The sequence below is a fragment of the Cebus imitator genome, unplaced genomic scaffold (genome assembly GCF_001604975.1).
Source record: "Cebus imitator isolate Cc_AM_T3 unplaced genomic scaffold, Cebus_imitator-1.0 Scaffold186, whole genome shotgun sequence".
NCBI classification, from domain to species: domain Eukaryota; kingdom Metazoa; phylum Chordata; class Mammalia; order Primates; family Cebidae; genus Cebus; species Cebus imitator.
This window is the reverse complement of record NW_016107501.1, coordinates 3,693,414-3,709,888: the sequence shown is the minus strand read 5'-3', so window position 1 is coordinate 3,709,888 and position 16,475 is coordinate 3,693,414. Positions and strand designations below refer to the sequence as shown.

General features: G+C 39.9%; 1 protein-coding gene across 1 annotated transcript in view; it reads left to right on the top strand.

The window, feature by feature from the left end:
• Positions 1–14,308, top strand: part of LOC108316283 (methylthioadenosine phosphorylase) — a 61,720-nt gene extending 47,412 nt beyond the window's left edge. The window contains exons 6-8 of the mRNA XM_017546036.2: positions 6,418–6,657; positions 10,616–10,738; positions 12,981–14,308. Coding sequence (XP_017401525.1) covers positions 6,418–6,657; positions 10,616–10,738; positions 12,981–13,019 — 402 coding nt within the window. The 3' untranslated portion in view covers positions 13,020–14,308. The remainder of the gene's footprint in view (positions 1–6,417; positions 6,658–10,615; positions 10,739–12,980) is intronic.
• The last annotated feature ends 2,167 nt before the right edge of the window (positions 14,309–16,475 follow it).

The window sequence follows — 16,475 nt, the reverse complement described above, 5'->3', positions numbered from 1 at the left end:
TTTTTTTCCCTCTGGAATCTACTGTCGTGGTTCTACAGTCCCCTTTTTAAACAGATGAATGGGCGACTTCCCATGGCTCCAATCGCCAGCCAAAAGGGCACCCGGACCGGTGTATTTTGTACGGAGAACCGCTGCTCCAGGGCACCGACAAAGCAGCTGCGCGGGGCAAAGCAGCGGCCCCGGCCAGCACAGTTGTGCTGGCCGAAACAGCCATGCTGGTGACCTGTGGAGCTCCTCCGCCTGGGCATTTCCTAGTCTGTGGGCAATAAAAATGTGGCGTCCACTCACCCTCTGTGCTTTCACTGGGAGCTGCAATCCTGAGCTGTTCCTAAACGGCCATCTTGGATCCTCCCAGGAGATTAACATTTGAGTGAATGGGCTGGGAAAGGCAGACCCACCTTTAATCGGGTGGGCACAGTCTAATCAGTTGCCAGCATGGCTAGAATATAAGCAGGCAGAAAAATGTGAAAAGAGAGACTGGCCAAGCCTTCCAGCCTACACCTTTCTCCCGTGCTGGATGCTCTCTGCCCTTGAACATTGGACTCCACATTCTTCAGTTTTGGAACTCAGACTGGTTCTTTTTGCTCCTCAGCCTGCAGTTGGCGTTTTGTAGGACCTTGTGATCATGTGAGTTAATATTTAATAAACTCCCCTTTATATATTTATTCTACTAGTTCCTTCCCTCTACAGAACTCTTAATACAGATCTTGGTACCAAGAGAGGTTCTAAAGGAACAGAATATTAAGGATAGAGTTCTTTTGTTGGTTTGGGGGGTTCTGGAGTTGGCTGCTTAATATGATTAGACCCAAAGATGCTAAGGCCTCTACTTCTAATAGTATAGAGAACACTGATAGTCCTTGGCATGAACTGTTTAGAGAGTTATGGAAAATAAATGCATTTGATACTCCTGATTCATCATTCGTGAGAGGCAAGGACTCTACATAATACCTTTGACTATATGTGGGGTCACCTTTAGTGACTCTGTAATAATACCTTTGACCATATGTGGAGAAACAAGGAACAGAATGAAGCTGGTTGGTTGTTCCTAAGTTCAGTGGACAAAGTGATGAAAGAAAATAATGAACTCAGCGATTCTGTCTCCCAGTTTCAGAAGCAGATACTGAACCTCAAATATGCTAAGATTGCGCTGAATCACAGCCTTATCTCCTCTAGAGAAAGAGCTGAAATTGTAGAAAAACAGACTATCAAGTGAGTGGCTGACCTGCAATGAAAGGTACATGCACAGCCTCGCCACATGTCTACTGTTAAACTGAGAGTTGATTGAAAACAAATGAGACCCTGCAACTTGGAATTGGGATGTGTGGGAGGACCCTGATGAAGCTGGGGTCACTGAGTTTGTAAACTCTGATGAACTTTTTTTTGCCAGAAGAAACAGCTTTCCCATCCCCAGAAGTGGCAACATCCTCTCCCTGACCTATGATGCTATCAGCCTTTCCACCTTTGTCTGAGGAGATACACCCTGCATTGCCTGAGGCAACAGTGATGGCCACCCTTGAGGCAGTTGCCAGGCAAGATAATGTTGATTCTACCCAGGAGCCACCTACAAGACTCCCATTTGCTTCTAGACCTATAACTAAAGTCCCCATAGGCCCCTAGAGGTGAGGTTGAGATTGTGACCCATAAGGAGGTGTGCTACACTCAGAACCACTTGGGTTTTCCAATTTATATAAACAGAAATCTGGAGAACAGGCATGGGAATGGATACTAAGGGTGTGGGATAATGGTGGAAGGAACATGAAGTTGGATCAGGCTGAATTTATTAATTTGGGCCCGCTATGTACAGACTCTGTACTTAATGTTGCAGCTCTGGGAGCTGGAAAAAATAGTTTACTTGCTTGGTTAGCTGAAATATGGATTAAAAGATGGCCCACTGTGAACAAGCTGGAAATGTCTGTTCTACCTTGGCTTAATTTAGAGGAAGGTATCCAAAGGCTTATAGAAATTGGGATGGTGGAATGGTTTTGTCACTTTAGACCTACTCACCCCTGCTGGGAGGGTCCAGAAGATATACCCGTGGCCAATGCCTTGCAAAATGGATTTGTGAGGATAGCATCTGCATCTTTGAAGAGCCCTGTAATTGCTTTTCTCTGCATGTCAGATCTAACTTTGGGAACCACAGTCACTAAACTACAAAATTTAAATGCTGTGGGAATAAGTGGATTCCAAGGTGGCAGGGGCCATGTGGCGGCACCCAACCATCAAAGACAAGGTGGGCATAGCTACTCTAATGGGCAGCAGAGGGAAAATGGCAATCAGAATAGTCTGACTCATGTAAAGCTCTGACACTGGCTAATTAATCACAGCATTCCTAGAAGTAAAATTGATAGGAAGCCTACTGCATTCCCACTTAATTTATACAAGCAGAAAACTTCTAGGTCAAATGGACAGAAGACTAATTTGAATTATAAAAACAGAGAATCACAGCTCCTCAAACAATTTCTAGACTTGAGCCAGTTTACAGATCCAGAATGCCTTGAATGAAGTGGGGGCTGGGTCCCTTGAGAAAAGACCCCTCTATATTACTGACAGTTTATGATGTGAGTATTTCTCCAATCCTTCCCAAGGAGACCTCTAGCCTTTTACCAGAGTAACTATGCATTAGGGAAAGGGAAATAATCAGACATTTCAGGGACTGCTGGACACTGGCTCTGAGCTGATGTTGATTCCAAGGAACACAAAACCTAATTATGGTCCTCCAATTAAAGTAGGGGCTTAAAGAGGTCAGGTAATTAATTAGTGGAGTTTTAACTCAGGTCTGACTTACAATAGGTCCTGTGGGTACCTGGACTCATCTTGTGGTCATTTCCCCAATGTCAAAATGCATAACTGGCATAGTCATACTTAGCAGCTGGCAGAACCCCCACATTGGCTCCCTGACTGGTAGAGTGAGCGCTATTATGGTGGGAAAGGCCAAATGGAAGTCATTAGAGCTGCCTCTACCTAGAAAAGTAGTAAATCAAAAACAATATTGCATCCCTGGAGGGATTGCAGTGATTAGTGCTACTACCAAGGACTTGAAATATGCAAGGATGGTGATTCCCACCACATCCCCATTTAGCTCTCCCATTTGGGTCATACAGAAGACAAGTGGATCTTGGAATATGACTATGGATTATCATAAACTTAACCAGGTGGTGACTCCAGTTGCAGCTGTTGTACCAGATGTAGGTTCATTGCTTGAGCAAATTAACACATCTGCTGATACCTGGTATGCAGCCATTAACTTGGCAAATCTTTTTTTCTCCATTTGTGTCCATAAGGCTCACCAGAAGCAATTTGCCTTCAGCTAGCAGGGCCAGCAATATACCTTTACTGTCCTACCTCAAGGTTATATCAACTCTCCAGCTTTGTGTCATAATCTTATTCAGAGAGACCTTGATTGCTTTTTGCTTCTGCAAGATATTATACTGGTCCATTACATTGATGACAGTATGCTAATTGGATCCAGTGAGCAAGAAGTAGCAAATACAATGGACTTATTGGTGAGAAATTTGTGTGCCAGAGGATGGGAAATAAATCTGACTAAAATTCAGGGACCTTCAATATTTTTAGGGGGTCCAGTGGTGTGGGGCCTGTCGAGATATTCCTTCTAAGGTGAAGGATAAGTTGCTGCATTTGGCCCCTCCTGCAACCAAGAAAGGGGCACAATGCCTGTTGGTCCTATTTGGATTTAAAAGCAACACATTTCTCATTTGGGTGTGTTACTTTAGCCCATCTATCAAGTGACCCAATAGGCTGCCAGTTTTCAATGGAGTCCAGAACAGGAGAAGGCTCTGCAGTATTTCCAGGCTGCTGTGCAAACTGCTGTGCCATTTGGGCCATATGACCCAACAGATCCAGTGGTACTTAACTAATATAATGGAATATTCTCAGCCATAAAAAGGGAAAAAAATAATGGCATTGCAGCCACCTAGATGGAGTTGGAGACCATTATTCTCAGTGAAGTAGCTCAGGAATGAAAAACCAAATGTTCCCATTTGTACGTGGAAGCTAAGCTATGGAGATGCAAAGGCATAAGAATGGACTATATACAAAGGCAATATAATGGACTTTGGGGTGTCAGGGGGAAGTAAGGGAGGAGGGTCAGGGATAAAAGACCACACATTGGGTGCAGCGTATACTTCCTGGGTGACAACTGCATCAAAATATCAGAAATCACACTAAAGAGCTTACACATATCACAATAAACACCTGCTCCCCAAAAACTATTGAAATGAAAAAAAGCCTAGTAATAGTGGTTTCCCTTGGGGGAAGGGACAGTGGTTTTATTACTTAAGTTTTGTACCATGTACAAACATGTGCTCCAACAGCAGTGTTACTTCTATCATTTTAGGAGTTAATCTGAAACTCATGAAAGTCCTGACATTAAATCTATTTAGTCTGGTGATCTAATATTGCTAGCTCCTTGGTGAGGGTTGTGGTAGTTCCAATATCACATCTGTCTAGTAGTTTACAGCACTTAAATGAAATAAGAAAATTAAATCATTTTAACCCCAGACCTGGACCTTGACCCTGTATTTCGTATTTTTTGCTACCTTAAGATAATGTTAGCTGTTCTTTAGGGAGTGCAACATGCTAGTTCAAGTGGCCAACACATTTTCGTGGCCAACACATTTTCATAGCCTCCATTTTTTCCTCCTCCTCACAAGCATGGTTCCTATCTCCCAAAGTACCAGAGTGATGGTGAGGATTTGTCAAGAGCCATTCATCTCTAGAAGCACTCTGAACTTTAGCCAAGGCATACAGCTCAGTTATTCAAGATCTTTAAAGACATTATTGAACCAGCAGGAGTGGGCTTGGTATGTCTCAACTTTGGGGAGAAAGGAGGTAGAGATTTAGGCTTTTGCATTTATAACATACATTTATAACATACTAACACAAAAAGTGTTAGTTAAGCACAATTTTATTTTCAGCATTTGTAAGATAAACGTGATGTAGCATCAACTGTTCATTGTCCATAGCTTGCTAAATTTTGAGTTGCAAGGCTCTTGTTAAAATTCTGTTTCCCATTGCAGTGGCACAGTGTAAGTTATTTTTTAAGGAAATAGGTTAATTTGTTTATGTGATGAACACATGTGCAGGTACGACTTTGCCTAGATTGGAGACTTTTACTTTGAGTCACTTCACTTTATTTATATAGTGTCCCCATAACCTTAGCCAACTATGTGTAGAAGCTGCCAGTATTAATAATTGTTAGAAGACCAGCTTAGCATTTGTGCATACAGTGTTTACAGCATACTTGGCATGCTTCTATGCTGATATATACCTTAGTTCATTTACTATTCCTCATAAGTTTGAGTTATGCATTACCACTATTCTCAGTTTACACTTGAGAAAACTAAGGCATACAGAGATTAGATTATTTTTTAACAGAGCTTCAGTAAGTTAAGTTGAAAAGACTATTTTTTAAATCAAAAGGGTACATTGAAGCATAAGCTAAGAAAAAGTGAAGTCAACTTGGAGATTAGAGGTACAGTATTAAATAAAACACTGGAGAAAATGATCAGACTTTTTAATGATGTTTCTAAAAATCCATGCCTAGCCTTGCCACTAAAGGAATTGTAAGATGTTTATCCCTGAACAGAAAAATATTAGCACAAATCTGTGGAAAGGCAATAGGCAAAAGAGAAATCACTTTCTAACCAGAAAAAGCTTTTTCAAAAGTCTTCAGATTCTGTAGTTTTAAAAGTAATGAGAATTAACTTATCAGAAGCCTGGAAATAGAACTCAACACGCCTGTTTGTGAAAGATGAGCGATGACAGACACCTTAGCTTAGCCTGCAAGACTAAGGCTAAGACTCAAGTCTGTACAGCTAGTGCTCGACTTACGACCACGATTGGGACCAGCAGACCAGTCGTAACACGATTTGGTCGTAAGTTGAGTAGGCTATATGTACAGTTGAAATGGTGCACACGGAGATGGTAGTGCTGCCGGAAGCTGGTCCGCACTGTCTTACGCTCAGCTGGGCAACGTTTGCGTTGCCAGACGCGGAGCAGTCGTGGCTAGCGATTGTGGTCGTAAAGTCGAATGGTCGTAAGTTGCATAGGTCCTAAGTCGATCAATACCTGTATTCTCAAACCAGCCTAGTCTCTTAAAGTTGTTAAGAAGCAAATGAGATTAAAGCATATAGACAAATGCCTGGTGAGTAGAAAGAGCTCAGTGCTTGCTTGTGTAGCTATTAGTTTCTATGTGCAAAGGGCTGGGGGAACAGAGGATTATGTAAATGAGAAAGGGTCCAGGAAACACCCTTCTGTGGTCTTCTAGGTTTTCTTCTGGCATTTATTATAGTGACAAATCATCTTTAAGAAATTAGCTTGTTAAACATTGGAGGAAAATGCAGCCTTAAGTTGTACATGTACTTGTATGTTTTGAAGTTTCTGGTTTTTCTTTCATAGGTTCTTATAGAGACTGCTAAGAAGCTAGGACTCCGGTGCCACTCAAAGGGGACAATGGTCACAATTGAGGGACCTCGTTTTAGCTCAAGGGCAGAAAGCTTCATGCTCCGCACCTGGGGGGCAGATGTTATCAACATGACTACAGTTCCAGAGGTGGTTCTTGCTAAAGAGGCTGGAATTTGTTATGCAAGTATCGCCATGGCGACAGATTATGACTGCTGGAAGGAGCACGAGGAAGCAGTAAGTAGAATCCTCTTCTGAGCACAGATGGTGTGGGTTTCTGGGTGACAATAAGAGGGTGTCTTAACTGTTTATTTCTTTTACACTAGTTTCTGAAAGTGCCTTTCTACAAGGTTTGGAAGTTGTCAGTATTTTCTATAGGTTCCATTGGAAGGTAAGAAAAAAGATCATAGGAAAGAAACAGATGCTTTTACCTAAGGATCAACAGTGAGTAGTACATTGTAGGCATGTAGATGTGTTGGGAATCATACTGAGACTTGGGCCTTATCTTAAGGATAAAGGTATATTTTGATTGCCAATTTCTTCTGCTATGCCACTGGTTTTTGTTTTCAAGAACCCTTTCCTGGTGAGAGGGCTATATGTTCACACCCATCTATTTAACCTACCATGGCTGAATACTATGTTCAGCATAGAAATGTGACAGCAAACAGACAAGTCCTTAAGGAGCCAACGTTCTGTTACAGGAGACACAAGTCAAGTAAACCAATATAAGAAAGCTAATGGTTATAAAGAAATAGAATGATGAGGTACAAGGGTACCTATTGAGTTGACCACACCAAATATTTGAAGTATGAGAAGGCTTCCTGTTTTAAGTGTGATGGGCAAAAAGGGCATGATTGAGTAGAGTGGAAAGGAAGGAGATGGGAGAAGGGAGAGAAAGCAGGGATGCAATACGGCAGAGCCAGGCCATATAGACTGTGTTAAGGGTTTCAAATGGAAGGTCAGTTAGGGGTTCAGGCAGTGAAGGCAGCAGGATCCAGCTGGAATTTGAGGACACTGGAAAAATGAGGTCAGCTTCCAAAACAAATACTTTCCTTGTGGAAATGTTTAAACATCTACGTAAGTACAGGGTGGAGTATAATGAATTCCAGGTACCCATCACCCAGGTTCCACAATTAGCCATAGCCAGCCTTGTGTCATATGTATGTCCCTACCTATTTCTGTCTCCCTGGCCCTCATCTTAAACTTAGTATTTTCCTAAGTGGTCTTTTTAAAAATTAAATCATAACCACACCATCACTGTACAAAAATAGTGATATTAATTTCTTAATATAATCAGATATTTAGACTTGATTTTTCCTTCAGTCTCATAATTTTTAACAATTTGATCAAATCAGAATCCCTTACAATCCATACATTGTATTTTAATGATATGCCTTTTATCACAATCTAATTTTCACCTGCTTCTCTTTTTATTCCTTGTGTTACTTGAAGAAACTAGATCATTTGTCCTGTCGTTTATCTCATTTTAAGATAAAGAAAAGGACAAAACTGCAGTCACTTTTGAAGTAAGGAAAAAAATTGGGGGTGACCTTTCTAAGCACATTTAGGGTAAGTGACATCTCCAAAGAGGCCTTTACCACCATTTTAGAGAGTTGTTTGTTTTACTATCTAATTTTACATAAAACTGGGTTAGATCTTCCTGCCACCTGTCCATCCATGTGTGTGGTGTTTTGGGTCGTAGATGAACACAGGTTCTTTGTTTTTCATGAGTTCCTTATGATGACTTCTCAGTATAATAAACTGTTTGCTTAGTACTAGGATGCCTTTTCTGTAAGAGATTTGCCAATTCTTACATTAAATCACAGCATAATATCTTTTTTGGCAGCTTTGGTAACCTAAGGAACAACTCAGCATTATGATGTCAAGAAGCTGCTTCCAATTAGTAGGAAATTCCAGCCCCCGCCACACCCTGAGAGTGGTTTGCTTCCTGCCTGTGACTTTCTGCTTAGTCTAATAACATATGTCCCCTCCTTTGTAGAACCAGCAGTGATTTCCTTTAGTAGCCAAATGAGGTTGGGGAAACAGTCAGCTGGAGCTACTTTGTTGAAAAGCAGAGAAACTAAGCTCTGTAAATGGTAAGGCTTGAAGATAGCATTAAATACCACAAGGAAGGCACAGATAAAGATGGCATTATTTCAGCCAATCGTGTGTGTCATTGTGCTTTGTGTGGATGTGCAGCCTGGCATGGCAAGAAGGATTTGAGTTCGCTGTCTTCAGATTCCAGTTGCTCCATTTACTTGTCACACTGGGCAAGTTATTTCAGTTGTTTACTCTTCTGTAGAATGAAGCCAGGGTTCTGGGTGAGAAGTGGAAGTTATTTAGTCATTATTCTGACCTCGAAGGATTACTGGAAGAATTAAACCAAATGATATATGTGAAACAACGAGTATAGTGCTGGTTCATAGGAGGGTGATTAACAGATGGTGGCTCTGATGGAGTGGGGGTCCTGAGAGGTAGCATTTGAGCTGCACCTTGAACAGAGGGTTTATTATGGGAAGGTCAGTAGGAAGGACATTTTGGGTGGAGCCCAACAGCTGGAACAAAGAGAAGGGATGTCAGTGCCTATACAGAAATAATCAGTCACAGGAAAAAACATATAAGGAAATGAGTAAATACAAGGCAAACTTCTTGGATGCTTCATGTCTCTGCATTCAAATACTCAGCTTAAAGCATACCATTTACACATACCTGGCAGATAACTAGCCTGTCACTGCTTTGTGTTCCCATAGTAGTGTGAGCTCCCCTCTGCTACAGTGTTCATCATTTTTTCCTAAACACATCTTGGTGTTTATGGGCGGGATCTGGCCTATACTTAAGGAAATAGAAAGGTGTAATCGTTATGGCCCTGAATGTTGGATTTCTTCAAAGCATAGTAAGGCATGTCAAGTACTCTAACTCTGATGGAAGTTTTATATTCACTTTCTTCAACTTTTTCTTATGAAGCTATTTTAGTCATATACAAAAGTAGCCAATAGTACAAACTTCCATGAATTCAGCATCTAGCTTCAACCATTATGTTAACTTATAACCAATATAATTATTACTTCCATCAGTAATTTTATCCACATTATCATTTTCATTCTCCGGTTATAATTCTTTAATATACCCAGCCAAAATTTAAATTGCTAGTTGAATGCCTTAAAATATTTTGTTGGTTGCAAGCTTTTTGAGAAGGAGCCAGGTCATTTGTCCTGTTGAGTTTCCCACAGTTTGAATTGCTCTGGAGAAATACCTGAAACTGGGTAATTTATAAAGAAAAGAGGTTTAATTGGCTTATGGTTCTACAGGCTGCATAAGAAGTGTGATGCTGGCATCTGCTCAGCTTCAGGGGAGGCCTCAGGAAACTTCCAATCATGGTGGAAGACAAAAGGAGAGTGAGGCTTCTCACATGGTGGGAGCAGGAGCAAGAGAATGTGAGGAGAGGTGCTATATACTTTTAAACAATCAGATCAGTATCAGTAGAACAGCACCTGAGGATGCTGTTAAACTATTCATGAGAAATTCAACCTGGTGATCCAGGCACCTCCCACCAGGCCCCACCTCCAGCAGTTCAACGTGAGATTTGGTGAGGACACAGATCCAGACCACATACAAATTCATCAGTGCTTTTCAGACATGTCACTGAGTTTCTCTAGGACCTCGCTGCTAGGACTAAGACCATCTTGATAAATGCCGAGCTTGAACTCAGAGGATTAAACATAGAATAAACAGACTTCACAAGTCAGGCTTTTCTTAGTCTGTCTGGACTGTTGTAACAAAATACCATAGCATGGGTGGCTTCTGAATAACAGAAGTTTATTTTTCACATTTCTGGATGTTGGAAAGTCCAAGATAAAGGGACAGACACATTTGGTGTCCAGTGAGAGCCCACTTTCTCACAGACAGCCGTCCTCTCACTAGAACCTCACAAGGTGGAAGGGCCCCTCAAAGAATGGCACTGGGGCCTCTTTTGTAAGGCCACTAATCCTATTCACGAGGACTCTGCCTTCCTAACCTAATTGCCTCCCAAGTGCCCAACTTGCAAATACCCTACATTGAGGATTAGGTTTCCACGAATGAATTTGAGGGGGACACAAACGTTTAGACCATAGCCAGGCTGGAACTCAGGAAGATGTTTTATGACAAGCAGTGGAATTTTAATTTCAAGTAACCTCCAGCGCTGTTATTTCTCTAGGTTTCAGTGGACCGGGTCTTAAAAACCCTGAAAGAAAATGCTAATAAAGCCAAAAGTTTACTGCTCACTACCATACCTCAAATAGGGTCCATGGAATGGTCAGAAACCCTCCATAGCCTGAAGGTAAGTGTCAGCCATGTGCAAGCAGGCGTGTCCATACACCCTCCATTGCCTTCTTTTCTTATTTGCATTTCACCTTTGGTCCTCATGTGTTTTATGCCAGCTTAGATGTTTTCAAAAAGTTTTTGTGACATTTGCTGCCATACCAACCACTTGTGAAATTGAGTAGTCATATTTTCTGGCTGGTGATGCAAGACTATTGAAAGCTGGGCTTGAGAGAGTTTTATTATCTAGTATACCAAGATCTTCACATTGTCCTGCTCTGTAATATATCCCAAAGTCTTCAGAAGATTGAGAGTGCTTTTTCTGCGTATTGCTTACATTGTTGACAAAGCAATTTTCTCTTTGGCAGATCCATTCAAATTTGTGGCAATCCTTTAAAGCCAAAACTCTGACAGTAGTACCAAAATGGTGCCAGAAAATGTCTGCTTAAGGTTAAACTTGCATCACACTAAAACAGTACTTAATGATAAGCATGGGATGGTTGCAGATGGATAGCTTTCCAACATCTAGTATTAATTCCCAGAATATAATTTAAACTGTCCGTTTAAATTATATTCTGGGAATTAATACTAGATGTTGGAAAGCTATTATAGAAAGAATTAATACAAATCCCTCGGTGTTGCAGGATTTGTCTTTGGGCACTTTGTGACTCTTAACCACATAGGTAAAGACTTGCCTCATACTGATCAGATACTGCATTCTCCTACTATCCAAAGAGACTTCCTACCTTGAAGTCTCCTAGAATACACCTGTACTTTTGGGTCTTCTGGCAGTGGTGGAGAGAGGATTTGAAAGGTTGATCTAAGCCCTCCTTATCTGAATTACTGCCTAGGAGCTCTGGAATGAGAGAGCCACAATTTTAGTATAATGAGGACATTGTATGGTGGTAAGTGACTGACAATCACTGGGCATGGCAGAGTGTTGATTTGTAGTGTTTGCTGATTTACGTGGTACCCAGTATGGCCAATTTCATGCTACTAATGTGAAGCCACCGATGTGTTGAGAATTAATACACACAGTCAGCTCTTGTAAGCTGATGTGAACAGGATCCAGCACACCACTGTAAAGGTGTCTCTCAGCAGTTAGGACTAATAGGAATGTTGGAATTTGTATCTTCTCTACTAAGAAACAAATCTATTGGTTTCAACACTGTGTACCTAGGAGCTAAATGTTATTTAATGAATAAATGATATCCCATTTTCCCCATGAAGTGTTTTATCATAATAGGATACAGGAAACCCTTATTATTAGAATGAAAAGGGAAAAAATAAAGTCTGAGTGTAGTCAGATGGCACAACTGGAGCTTGCATAAAAAGTGCATGTTGGTTTGCGAGAAATGTGACTTATATTTGTACTGTTACCAGCAAAATGTTACAGAAGTTTATTTTTTTTAAGTGTCTCAACTGACCCCACTTTGACCATAGTCTTTCAAGCTTGAAGTTAATTTCTCAAGTAATGAATTTACTGTTTAAGCTTCATTTTTAAATAAAAATGGTTGAAGGTTAGAAATCAGTGTTCTTTCTTGGAGCTTCTGAAATTGTAAAATTGTGTGGTTTTATTTGTATGAATTTTTAAAGAGGGTTAGTTTATGTAGTTTTCATCAGATTCTCAAAGGGAGATATGATACATATATATGACATAGAGAAAATGAAGAATTCCTGCTCTAGTCAAAACTGAGAATGTTGCCCTTCATTCTGTAGCATTAAGGAACACCATACTGATCCCTTATTTTGGGGTAGTATTTTTAGTCCTCTAAGCACTGAAATGTTTATCGTTCATTCACTCACTAACTCATTTCAGAAACACTTAGCACCCACTATATGTCAAGGTGTGGTTTGCAAAGATACTTAAAGACTTGTGATGGTGCTCCTATGATGTTTGGAGATACAAAAACATAAAAATTTCAATGATTTCATGCAGTGGGATAAGGATAAGGGATGGAGGTTGCATAAACAATAATCCAGGCTGGGGGCTGATATGGGAATAAGTGATTATCAGAACAGTGCTCTGAGATAAGCATTATTGACCCCACTATACAGGAAGGGGAGGTGAGGAACCGAGAGTTTAGAGTACCTAACATCTCATATCTGGTTAGTGAACTTGAAAATTATCTGGAGTTTATTTCAAGTGTATTTTTCCTGAGTCCTCACTTTGATCTATAAAATCAAAATCCATTTTTTAAACAAACATCTCAGTAATTACACCCACATGTGAATATCACTGCCTCCTTTCTTCCTTTCAGAATATGGCCCAGTTTTCTGTTTTATTACCAAGACATTAAAGTAGCATGACTGCCCAGGAGAAAAGAAGACATTCTAACTCCAGTCATTTTGGGAATTCCTGCTTAACTTGAAAAAAATATGGGAAAGACAAGACATTATGTGTATTAGAGACTCCTAAATGACTTGGACAACTTCAAAATACAGAAGAAAAGCAAATGACCAGTAAACGTGGGAAAAAAATTTTACATTTTAGGAAAAACAAAACAAAAAACACACCATTTTCTTCTCCCGCCTATTAAATTCGCAACAATAAAGGGTAGAGGGTAATCTCTACTTTCCTATGCTGCCAAAGAATATAAGGAAGAAGTGGGACTCTTTGGTTATTTAGTGATGCGACTTGTAAATTGGTACATTATTTCTAGAAGGCAATTTGGTAAAATGCATCAAAAGGCTTAAAAATACTGGCATACTTTGTGCTGGGAACTCTACATCTAGGAATTTCTCTTTAAAACCGTATCAGAGATACATACAAACAGTTATGTATAAAGAAGGGTGTTTAATAATGATAATGATAATAGCAAATAATTAAAACAATCTGAATACCTAGCAACTGGAGATAAATTATGTCTTAGTTATAATTAGATTGTGAATCAGCCAACTGAAAATCCTTTTTGAATATTTTAATATCCTTAAAAGATATGGTTGCTCTATATATGAAATGAAAATATGGATATGGTAGCATTTTATAGTACTAGTTTTGCTTTAAAATGCTGTGTGTGTGTGTGTGTGTGTGTGTGTGTGTGTGTGTATATATATATATATATATACACACACACACAAAAAAAAAACCCTCAGAAATATATATATAACCTTGTTATTGTATTTTGGGGAGGGATACTGGGATAGTTTTTATTTTCTTTGAATCTTTCTGTCTTCACATTTTTCTACAATGAATATAATTAAATAGTAAAGTTATTATAAAAATAAAAATGGAATTTAGAAAAATCCAGTTCTTGAAAACACTGTTTTTGGTAATGAAGCAGAATTTAAGATGGTAATATTAAGATGAATGTCATTTAAGGAAGTTATATCTTTATTCTGCTCAAGAAAAGAATCATTGATTTCTATAGTCAGAACAGTACTTGGGTTTGCAACAGCTTTCTGAGAAAAACTAAGTGTTTAATAGTAAAGTAGTCTAAAAGTTAAACTATTTAAAAGACTTAATGCACATATTATGGTTCTGATATTTTTTAAAGTAATGTTTGATTCTGCTTTTTATGAGTTAAAGTATTTTACATGAGTTGATTTTTGCTTTTTAATAAAAAAGAGTGGAAGCTTGCTTTTTAAACTCTTTTTTATTGTTACTTTTATATAAATGCTTTTTGTTTTCTTCAGTTTATCATGGGGAGATCTTTTTTCTCAGAATTATTTTCTTTTCACTGTAGACTATTACAGCATACTTCAGGATCAGGATACAGAACCTTTTATTTAAAGAGTTTGTAAAGTCAATGTGTTTGTGAGACTGACTTCAAGATAATAAGCTGCTAATTGTAAACAAAACAGTTACCCTCCAGTATTAATCTGAGTCATTACTGTGAGCCATTTGGGTCAAGTATGACTATGACCCTTGGATTCCCTGATGTAGTATTAAATTTCAATTCTGATTGTCCATCAGTGATCCATAGAGAACTTAATGAATCTGAACCCAGGCTTCTCTAGTGCTGTAACCTGTGATTGTTTTCACTACAGTATGATATGTATGTAAATGGTACCTTACTTTCCCTCATTCTTAGTGAATGTCTAAGAATGTCAGGGCAAAAATATGGACATTTTTCTTGTGTTCAGAAAGTATAGTTTTCTCCAACTTGCAGAGGTACTTTTCTTGATTAAATAGCCTTCCCTAGCAACATCATTTTCAGACTAATCATAGGAATGCAGTATACTCTTTTCTTTGTTCCCAATCATTCATTCCTTATACAAAGCCAATATAATTTTCCTCATACCTATGCTTGAGGATATTGTTGAAGAACACTTCCTAGAACACTTCTCACTTGTGATGCTGTGCTACTTTTTTTTTTAAGCTAGTAAATTGAGTGAACACCACGGTTAGTTGTGAGCATTTTGGTTTCCCCAAAGGATGGATGGTGAGCATCATGAGAAAGCTGTAGTTTAGTGACTTAGCCACTTATTGATTAATAGATTTGCATGTACGTAGAAGTCTTTGTTGGCATTATAATTTGCTGTTGTGTTTGTCATTGAATTTCATGGTTTTGAGAATGACAGCCTGGCCCTGTGGTCCCCAAGGGTCACAATCCTTGTGACCTAGATCCTGTTCACTGCCCCCTTTGCTGGCACAAGTCACTGTGCATGGCTGGAAGTAGCTACCATGGCTTGCATCAAGGAAGAAAGCTCCGGGACAGCGGCACCCTCATGAGCAGAGGATGGTGAACTTCCCTGAAGAGGAAGTGACAGGCGACCTCCAAACTGCCACCAGCCAGCCACCCTGCAGGTGCCATGTGAGCCTGCTCTGGCATCTTCAGGATGCCCCTGGAGCCTCTCCTCTGGCTGTTCCCTCAGAGGCATGGTTGTGGCCACGCCAACACCTGTTTTCCAAATAAATCATTGTTCATCCTTGTGACAGTAACCCAAACATGTTTTGAATTTTCTCAACCAGCATTTAGCCAGCACTTATGCAGTGAAACAACATGATAAGGTTTCGAGGAGCATCTGCTAGGTTAGGAAGTCACAGACTGAGGAGTTTGTGCCACATTTGCAGAGTCCCTCCTTGATACGGTTTGGCTGAGCCCCCACTCAAATATCATCTTGAATTGTAGTTCCTATAATCCCCCTGTGTTATGAGAGGGACCCAGTGGGAGTTAATTAAATCATAGGAGTGGTTACCCCCATGCTGCTGTTCTTGTGATAGTTCTCACAAGACTTGATGGTTTCATAAGGGGCTTTTCCCTCTTTTGGCACTTCTTCCTGCCATCATATGAAGAAGGACGTGTTTGTTTCCCCTTCGGCCATGATTGTAAGTTTCCTGAGGTATTCCCAGCCATGTGGAACTCTGAGTCAATTAAACCTCCTTCCTTTATAAATTACCCAGTCTTGGGCAGTCCTTTAGAGCAGCATGAGAATGGACTAATACACTCCTCAAATGTTTTGAAGATTGTTGCACGTTGGAACTACCAGTGTGCACAGAATCCTGCTCAGGGAATGTGTTGGCCCAGCCAGGCAAAGAACTGAAGTTTCAGGATGGAAGAACCTATGTTGTCCTCATAATAATATAAAATAATTGAAGATAGGCAAGAAGAACAGCAGTGAATGAAGACCATGGAAGAAAAGAAATGCCAAAGATTAAGGAAATCTACCAAGACTAGGAGGGTAGTCCAGAGGAAGCTGTTTCAGGGCCTGTTTGCCAGCTATGCCTTTGAGAACCTGGGGATCTCGAAGAATTAGGGAAATTTATTCAGAAAGGCAATCTCAGCATGCATTATTTCTTTGTTTTGGAGATT